General features: G+C 39.4%; 2 protein-coding genes across 5 annotated transcripts in view; both read right to left on the bottom strand.

The window, feature by feature from the left end:
* The window catches only part of LOC107591908 (trinucleotide repeat-containing gene 6C protein-like), a 64,358-nt gene extending 56,179 nt beyond the window's left edge, over positions 1 to 8,179 (bottom strand). For 3 of the 4 annotated variants that reach the window (XM_016281180.1, XM_016281182.1, XM_016281184.1), the window contains exon 1: positions 7,379 to 8,178. The gene's annotated coding sequence lies outside the window, so the exon portion shown is untranslated. Of the gene's footprint in view, positions 1 to 7,378 lie in introns of all 4 variants that reach the window. The other variant, XM_016281181.1, reaches the window with a different exon arrangement.
* The window catches only part of LOC107591909 (zinc finger and SCAN domain-containing protein 29-like), a 13,259-nt gene extending 4,702 nt beyond the window's left edge, over positions 1 to 8,557 (bottom strand). The window contains exons 1-2 of the mRNA XM_016281185.1: positions 8,490 to 8,557; positions 1,039 to 1,412 (exon numbers count right to left, since the gene is read on the bottom strand). Of these exons, the coding sequence (XP_016136671.1) occupies positions 1,039 to 1,312 (274 nt within the window). The 5' untranslated portion in view covers positions 1,313 to 1,412; positions 8,490 to 8,557. The remainder of the gene's footprint in view (positions 1 to 1,038; positions 1,413 to 8,489) is intronic.
* Between the last annotated feature and the right edge of the window lie 1,385 nt (positions 8,558 to 9,942).

Here is a 9,942-nt window from a genome sequence, read left to right as displayed (position 1 = left end):
AGTGGAGTAAAAGTAAAAGTTGGCTGAAATATAAAAACTCAAGTAAAGTACAGATACTCCCAAAATATACTTAAGTACTGTAACGAAGTATTATTACTTTGTTACATTACACCACTGTACATACACTGAACAAAATTATAAACGCAACACTTTTGTTTTTGCCCCCATTTTTCATGAGCTGACCTCAAAGATCTAAGACTTTTTCTATGTACACAAAAGGTCTATTTCTCTCAAATATTGTTCACAAATCTGTCTAAATCTGTATTAGTGAGCACTTCTCCTTTGCCGAGATAATCCATCCACCTCACAGGTGTGGCATATCAAGATGCTGATTAGACAGCATGATTATTGCACAGGTGTGCCTTAGGCTGGCCATAATAAAAGGCCTCTAAAATGTGCAGTTTTATCACACAGCACAATGCCACAGATGTCGCAAGTTTTGAGGGAGCGTGCAATTGGCATGCTGACTGCAGGAATGTCCACCAGAGCTGTTACACGTGAATTAAATGTTCATTTCTCTACCATAAGCCGTCTCCAAAGGTGAGGCGTGGAGCTGTGGCAACAGTAATCCTGCCTGTATGATGTGTCATCGAGGGACTACCACGACAGAACAAAGAAAGAAAAATGCTGGCGAACTATAGCGGAAGCGCTTCAGCAATGTTTACACTCTTGTTTTCGGAAGTCAGTCGCTAGTTCCGCCTTCTCGATGACATCACACGCGTTGGACTCGTTAAAGACGGCACGCGATGAATGGTCGGGAAGCAACGTGTAGTCTGACATGTTTCTTGTCCACGACACGACAAGATTTTAGGAGTCAAAATCATAAAATCTGACACAGTGACTATCTTGACCGACAAAAATATTGTGTAGTCTGAACCCGGCATAAGGCTCGCAGTGTGAACGTAGCCTTACTAGCTTACAAATAACTGGGTGCTACCGCACTGGCTAGCAAACATCATGCTTGCTCTAAAGTTGTACATTGAAAGTGAGCTTTTCCGTTATCTATTAATACTTTATTTCACAACTATAAGAACTTACCGGCAGACTCCATCACTGACTCCAGCAGAGAGATGGCCATATCGATGCCGCCTCCTCTTCCCAAACTCGCCGGTCTGTGTCCATAAACGGCATCCATCATATCGAACCACTTCCAATTCTTTTGGTTTATACCTTTTGGCTTTTGGTTTTTCACCTTCCGGTAGTCACTCCGCAGCTTCTTGCGTTTAATGTTGCACTGCTTGGATGTCCGCTGGAACCCCTCCGCATCCATCCTCTCAGAAACATGCTGGTAAACCTTTTCGTTTCTCACCATGCCATCAAATTCCCTTCACACACACGTTCTTCACCAATGATACCCAGAAAGGTCTGCACCTCCTGGGTCGACCATGGTTCATTGCTGCGTGCTGACATTACTGCATATTTATATAAAAAAAAAAAAAAAAGCCTGTAGCACGCGCAAGTGACGATTCTCTGTCAACCAATCAACATTCTGTTGTGGGTCTAGCTCCACCCCTTTGGTACCGGACTACTGTGCTAGGTACCCCTATAGAAGGGTTCCAAAAAAGTGGTAGAGTACAATTCTCTATTTTGGTACCACTCACAACTTCTGACAATGGAAACGCATAAAATTGCGTACTGTACTGTACCGTACTGCTCGGTGGAAATAAGCCATTGCACTGCATTGAAGGTATACAATTTGCCAGTTCATGCATTCCCCGTGAATCGAACCTATGACCTTGGTGTTGTTAGCACCAATCTCTACTCTAGGAAGAAGCATCACAGTCAATGTTATTTGTTTACAATTAACAAAGGTCACCAGAATCCACATTTCAGTAGTGGAAACTGACCCAAGTTTCAGGATTAATATATCACTTTCTCTGGGCAAGAGACCTGAAGAGCACACTGAGCTCTAGTTAATGAAAACAGTGAGACTTTCTAAATGCTCAAAAAGAATGAAAGAGGATTAAAAAGTCATATTAAAATTTAAAAGCCTTAAAGGCAAAATAAAAACGAAATAGAGTGTGAGATTAATTCTAATAAATAAAAAGTCCCAAGTTGCATGATCAAGCTTAGGTCAAGCAACGCTAAAGATGCAGAGGTGTGAGGGATGTGGGTACGTTAGGATCCGCAGGGCAGGATAGGGGAGGTATACAAAAAAACACACTGAAAGGTAGTGTGTTTTGGAGTGGGCTGTCTTGGCTAATAACCAGACCCGTGGAGGCTGTGAGCAGAGGCTTGTGTGCTCACAAGGACTTCTGGCAGGCCACAGCGGAGGGAAGGGGAAAAAACGATAACCTTTGGCCTTCCTGCTGTCGAGTATTAGCAACATGCAGCTCCCCTCAGCAGTTCACTGCACTTACTGGGTCATCAAAAGGCCTTCTCAAACTACAACTAAAGAGCAGCTTAGCACTTCCTATGTGCTAAAATGAGTGCTAAGGATATGTGGGACTGGGGGAGTGGGCACAACCTGCTAAATTTAGAAAGCTGGGTCGTTACAACCTGACTCCAAATGAACTGATTTGAATCTTGACTTCAACTCACTGAATTAATGATCTGTGACTTGTTGCATAATCTGCTTAGTGTGAAAAGTGACGTGACATGTGGCCAAGTATGGTGACCCATACTTGGAATTAGTGCTCTAGTTACCGGCAGACTCCAAAGTGCACACACACAGCAGTGAACACACACACACCGTGAACACCCGGGGAGCAGTTGGGGGTTTGGTGCCTTGCTCAAAGGCACCTCAGTCATGGTATTGAAGGTGGGAGAGAGTGCTGTACATTCACTCCCCCCACCTACAATCCCTGCCGGTACGAGACTCGAACTTTGGGTTACGAGTCCGACTCTCTAACCATTAGGCCACGACTTCACCGTGACTTTCCCTTAGTAAAGGGGAACTTAGACTTTCACCTTAAGTTCCATAGATTGGAACTTAAATTAGTTTAATTAATCAAGAGCCTAGATATAGATTTATCTATTTTTGGAGTTTACACGGGGGGAAAAATCTCTTTTATAACAGAAGTCACACACAATTCTATGACATGTAGTATTCCATTTAAGGCACTACTTATCCATTTCTATAATTTTGCCAAACAGTGATTGACTGTCGTACTAAAGTCTGACAGCAATTAAATTACATCAAGGCTATAATGTGATTGGCTATGACAGCACAAGCAATCCAAGTTGACCGTTATGCTTTCTCCAATGAGCCACACACAGGCTGGTATCTCCTCATCATAAGGCCGTCTCTGCCTTGGTCACAGCTATTAATAGACCACATTTTCTATTGGTAAATAACAATTTCAAAATTCAAATTCTGTTTTCCACAAAAAAAGCTATTGTTCGGCTTCAATAGTCTTGGAATATATGGTGCTTTAGCAATTTTTGCAGCATTCACTTTAATTAGTACTCTTAGTATGCTCTCAGTGTCAACATTCTGCTAAACTTTTCTTGTTGTGTTTCACAAAAGCTTAGAATAACATGAAGGCGAGTAAATTAGTACAATAGTCACAATTTTTTGTAAACTATTCTTAACTCACAACCAAATGGAGACCAATCAATGAATACCACACCTTTAAAGTTAGCAAAGAGCCTTAAGTTGTGTTCCAGGCTTACCATGTGATGTTTAATAGTCAGACATATAGCGGAATTGAGGCTAAACAAGCCAGGATTGTCCTACAGAGGAACAATAGCTTTGTCTAAACATCATGTCAGCTCTATTCTGATGAAATTTATCAAAGTGAAATCGGATAAGACACTATACAAAAACACACAGCTCCAGGAGATGGAGTCAGTATCATTCCCGAATGGTTCTCCCTTTCATCCTGAAGGTTATACTGACAGCTACCGCAGAGGCCACACACAGAAGAACAGACAACCGCTTCTGACAGCCTGTCAGGGGTACAATGCACAATAAAGGCAAACAAGTATTTATAAACAGAGAAAGGAAAACCAGACACTAATTTTTAATAGTACACTTGTTAGATCAAGCAGTACTGAATCAATGCACAAGACAATACAACTGCTGTATCCAGAAATCAGTTTAAATTCTTGAAACCTGAAATTATGATAACTAGCAAAACAGAAAACAACTGAAACCGAATGAATAAGATTTGTACGCCATCTTGAACTACAACTTTCTTGGAGTATTAAAGACATAATTTATGATGGTGATTTTAGAGGTACATTCTCTTTGTGGTTCCTCAAAACAACAAATTCCCATTATTTACATACATTAAGGCTCAATGACAGTGATGGCTGGCTGGCAGGCAATTAACAAAACTGTCACTTGCCCTAATAGGTCAATTCTGTGTTGTCAGTGACATTCGTTAATCAAATACATGTATTCTATCCCTTGTTTTTTTGGGCTGCGTGATGAAGTTAAACAGCTGGCTAGAAATTCTATTTAGTTCTAATATTTGTATGTAAATATTTTTTGTGGAACAAATATTTTTGTAGAATAAAATGTTGGAACTATACTGCACTACTAAAATCTGTGCTATTGGCACAACTAAGCAGAAAAAAATACACTACTAAACTATCCTATAACTATACTTAGAAACCACAAATAAGAATCTAAAATATTAATATTTGTGTTCTTCTGACATCGACTTTAATTGTTACGGTTGCTTGGTGCATTTATTCATGTTGTTTTACCAAGGCTCTGAGATCACAAACATAATATATATATTTTTAAATATTATATTTTGAATAAATAAAATATTAAAATATTTTTTTCCAAAAAGGACATTTGAAGTATCAGTTCTCAAAATATTAGCAGACGTCATTAAATTCGTTGTTTAAGATTTATGTTTTCTGACCTATTACTAGGGAAACAGAACAAGGGTTAAACAAAACTTAATCTGAAATGCAATAATCCACAAACAAGAACCATCCACAACCTCAAAATGTCAAAGCTTTACTCTACCTAGAGTCTAGCAAAATGCTATCATAAGAATGGGGGAAGGACCCTGCAATACAGCAGGGACACTCACAAATGCTTTCTTCTCCAGTTCTTTCCCTAACCCGTACCCCATCCTGTCCTGCTGCGTGGCGCACCATTCTCCTTTCACATGTACAAGAGGATTTCAGCCTCTTACATCATAGGGTTCAATGTTAAACTGAACTGGACTGTAATGTGATGAGGTAATGAGAGAAATATGGGTGGAAAGATCTCGTAAATTTTCCCTCTTTAAATCTGACATCAGGGAGGAATTTCCTTTTTAAACTATCTTAAAAATTTGACAATTCAAAAACAATTCAGGTAGACACTACATATCTAATAACCAGACAGGGGTTTTGATGCCAGGTCAGCACTGTCTAACATCTTGAGATTTATTTAAGAAATTAAAGAAATGTGGTTAGATAGTACACAACTGCCTGAAGAAAAATACCTCCTTGAAAAATAATAATAATAATTCAAAATTCTAGGAAAGAATGAAAATCAGGCAAATTCTACTGTTATAGAAATGCAACCTGAACTCCGGCAAAGGAGAGTTCACCACAGCCAGCCTTTGCAATCTGTGCAGACAAGAACAATGTGCTCTAATTTTATCAGAGCAAGACGGAGGCAGTGTGCACACACCACAGAAGCCAATATTAAATTATGTCTAGCTATAAAGTGGGGCTGACACCAAATAGAAAGCCACAATGTACACAGAGAATCTCATGAAATACAAGGAATTCCCTGTCTCTTTCTGCTTTTACAAGCTCTGTAGTCTGCACCCTTACAGTCCAGAGTGAGATAGCTCATCTGTATTTCTTGCCCTTTTTGCCACAAGCTGAACACTGGCGTCTCACGCCTCCATGATTGGACCACAATCCCCTGCAGTGCCATGAGGGATGGTGGTTTCCTAGACCCAGACGAAAGGGGGGAGCTGAATCTGGGTGTATTGGAGCAAAGGAGCTCCTTGTTTTGGTGTGATTTATAATTAAGGTTGAGCAGCACACACTCAAAGAGTAGATGGGTTATGAATTACAAGTGAATTGCCCTATTCATTTTATCACTGGCATCAGCCAAGTGTGACATGATTTTCAAGAGAGACAAATAGATTGAAGAATAAAATTATGGTTCTCAACTAAGTGCACAAGACAATAAGCAAAGCTACAAAAGAACACAATGACAACATGGACAAAAAGTACTAGAATAATAGGAGAGAAGGATGACGCATCCAAATTCCTTTAGTTCTCAGAGGGCAAAGATGGTTATTTAAAAAAAATTATATAATTTCTACATGAAAAAAGCTAATATTCTAACTGCTCTGAAGTATTTAGCAAATAATACTGAATGCAATTTTTTCACAAGGTGAAGCAAATGACCCTTAGTATGTGAATATATTATAAACAGCTAATGTCTGTTGAATCTAGGCTAGATCTAAGAAACTGACATAAAAAAAGCATTCTTAGAGTCAACAAAGCAGACTTTCCAGTCTCTTTATCTCTTTCCTGTAAAATATATGTCAGTACACTGAACTTATAGGCTGTCCTCTTTGTGTGTTTCGCTGGAAATCACATAACCAACAGAAATTAAATATCATGATGAATAGATCCCTTTCAGCATGAAAGAACTTGGCAACAGCCTGTTAATTGGAGGGTTTTAACTGTAATGTTTAATAGGATCAGAAGCATACATGTGATATTAGTTGTACCCAGATTATAATTCGTTGAATCTTCTATTATTCTGAGGGACAGGAAGAGTAATAGCAAATGTCAAGCCCTTCATTTTGTACCACCTCAAACATTAAAAAATGCAAAAACGTGCCATTGCGTTTTAGGGATATTTTTTCGATTTTGACAACATGGATATGTCTCCCCTAAGAACCAAATGAACATTAAATTAAAATAAAATATCAGATTCACTGCATATTTTATTATTATGGTATTGTGGTATGCTAATTAACATCCTAAAATAAATGAATATCCTAAAATAAACAAAAAAAGTAAATAAATAGAACTACTAAAAATTAAAGACTAAAACTTAAGAAAACTTATTTCAGTGTAATAAGGCTCTAAATACAGATTACACGACTAAATCTAAGACACTTTTATCCAAGTAATCATTTATTTGATGCTAGCAAAGTAACGAACAGTATATATTATAGGCTCAGTCTACCTTAAGTAAATTGGTTAAGCGTGTTTATGGTAAATTAACCTACAAGCTTTCAGGTAACAGCCCAGATTTTAAACCTCTACGCCACAGCACACAAATGTTTCCAACGGATTAGACTTGAATTGAATTCGCAGCCTGTTTTAGATATGATCAGAAGGTTGTTGTTGTTTTAACCTAGTGAGCTGCCTACCTAGACAACATTGGTTGCAACCATAGATGTTAAAGTGTCAGCAGCCGAGGTTTTGAGACAGAGACAATATCTCAACTTACCTTTTTGTACACAAGTCGAGCTTTGGCAGCTTTCAGTAAAAAAGTGTTGCATGTTGTACAGCGGTACAAAAAAAAGGTACCCGTAAAAACAGATAGACTCAAGTAACACTGTTGAATGAGCAGCTGAAATTCCGAAAGTGTCCCAAAAAGGCAGCAGAACGGAAATAAACACAAAATTCAAAATGCCAAGGGAAAAGGACTGTCGTGAAATTTCTATGCAGACTCAGGAGATTATAGATAAATACATGCTGGAAAAACAGCAGATGACATTTCCATGACATACGCTACGAAATACCCTCGAAAAGACAGAAAATAATACATTAAAACGGCGAGGCAGTTTGTCAAATACAGTGGCATAAATTGGTCATCAGAAATAGCATCTCGTCTACGGTGCAAAACGAAGAAGAGGGCAGTTTAAAGCTGCTACTGTCTGGTAGACTGACATGAGATTATGCGATGCAAGCTGCTTCATTAAAGTGCAAAAATAAAGATAGCGAGCGATGTGGTGAGCAGCCTGGCTGCAGTCGTGTGGAGAAATCCAGAGATGTTTTTAAAACTACGGTGGAAATATCCAGGAATAAGTGCGGAGTGTCCGGAGAAAGCGCTGAGAGTGTCACGTCAGGATCAAGCCTCTGCAGCCATTTTGTTCGGTATCAACAAAGCAGACGAGCAGCTCAACTATGGTGGGAGGGGCTTAGCCGCTGAAATCATTTCCATATGACGTTTAACCAAGCAAGCAAGCAGACTGATTTTACATCGGAGCACCGCCCATAAAAGGTTTCAAAGCGTCCAGTTGGAAATCACAAGGGCTGGAATGGGCGTTCAACTGAGACCCTTTGCATGCTCTGTACAGAAACAAACAAACAAACAATTTGAAACCCAGTGTTTTCATTTCACACTAGGGGCCCAGACAAGTCGACTTTAAAGTCCCCATGAAATCAAAATTTAAGTTTTTTTGGCTTTTAGTATGTTAGCCTTAAAAGTTCCCATGAAATCAAAATTAAAATTTTTGGGCTTTTAGTATTAATATAGCCTTATAGTTATCTATAAGCTAGTGTGCTCCAAAACGATGACAAAATTTGTATTTAGAAGATAAGCATTCAAAACCTACACAGATTCCGGCAATATGAATTAGCGGTTTGTTGAGGTCACCCCTCACTTCAGCTTCTCATCAAACTTTCTGTCCAATCAAATGCTCTCTAGAATTTGAAATGTCCCGCCCCTACACTATAAATAGACGCTGAAACGGCAGCTGAAATAGGTCTATGGGAAGCGAAACAACCCAAATGTGGGACGAAACGGCGCGGTATTCAAGTGTTCACGCCGCGCTGACCCTTGAGCCGCGCCTATGACAGGTCAGCACGGCGGGAACACTTTAATACTGCGCCGTTTCGTCCCACATTTGGGTTGTTTGGCTTCCCATAAAGGTCACTTGTTCACAGAGTTAGTCTTTCTGTATGCTGAATGGCACGTAGTGCGCACTATATGGGAAGTTCGGATCATTTTACCGACTCGGACCTTTGAGTCTCGTTCAGCAAAATGAAAGGATCTTTTTTCGAGTCATTTCGTTCATTTTAGAAAAATATAATTAAAAAGTTACGTGTTACTTCCCTAACACGTCTACTACTTACGCAAACGTTGATCACACTACAATAATACAAAACTATAATGCTATAAGAAACAGAAAAGATTAATTCATTGTTTACCTCCCTGTTGAAAAAAAACAGCATATGCTGGTTAGGTATGTTTTGACGCTGGGATGCTGGTTTAAGCTGGTTTATGCTGGTCCTTTGCTGGTTTAAACTTGTCCTTTGCTAGTTTATGCTGGTCATGTGCTGGCAAAAGGACCAGCATAAACCAGCAAAGGACCAGCCTAAACCAGCATCCCAGCGTCAAAACATACCTAACCAGCATATGCTGGTTTTTTCAACAGGGCTGGGTCTTCAGTCTATGATTGGCTCACCTCACCTCATTAGGTGCATTCGCACCATTTCACACATTTATAAACTTTAAGAAGTAAAAAGCTACAATTTGAGACCAGAAACGCATCATGTAACTGTAAGAGTAAATAATAATGATAATGATGATGATAATAATAATAATAATAACTATGCACCCGTTTGTAAGGAAGCTTGTAAATTAACTAATTTCTCTATCCAATGCTGTCACGTCACGTGACAAAAGAACGAACGATTCGAGATGAACTAATCAATTCTCCTTCCGGCTCAGACTGCATTGGTTAAAGCTTATGGGGCTGTCACATGATGAACAAATGACTCAATCCCGAAGACTCCAGAGATGAGCTAATCAGTTCTCTTTCCGGCTCAGACTGCATTGGTTAAAGCTTATGGGGCTGTCACATGATGAACAAATGACTCAATCCCGAAGACTCCAGAGATGAGCTAATCAGTTCTCTTTCCGGCTCAGACTGCATTGGTTAAAGCTTATGGGGCTGTCACATGATGAACAAATGACTCAATCCCGAAGACTCCAGAGATGAGCTAATCAGTTCTCTTTCCGGCTCAGACTGCATTGGTTAAAGCTTATGGGGCTGTCACATGATG

The sequence above is a fragment of the Sinocyclocheilus grahami genome, unplaced genomic scaffold, assembly GCF_001515645.1.
Source record: "Sinocyclocheilus grahami isolate Dianchi unplaced genomic scaffold, SAMN03320097.WGS_v1.1 scaffold148.1, whole genome shotgun sequence".
In the NCBI taxonomy this organism is placed as follows: Eukaryota; Metazoa; Chordata; class Actinopteri; order Cypriniformes; family Cyprinidae; genus Sinocyclocheilus; species Sinocyclocheilus grahami.
Note: the sequence above shows the minus strand (reverse complement) of the source record. Positions and strands in the feature narration are given on the sequence as shown.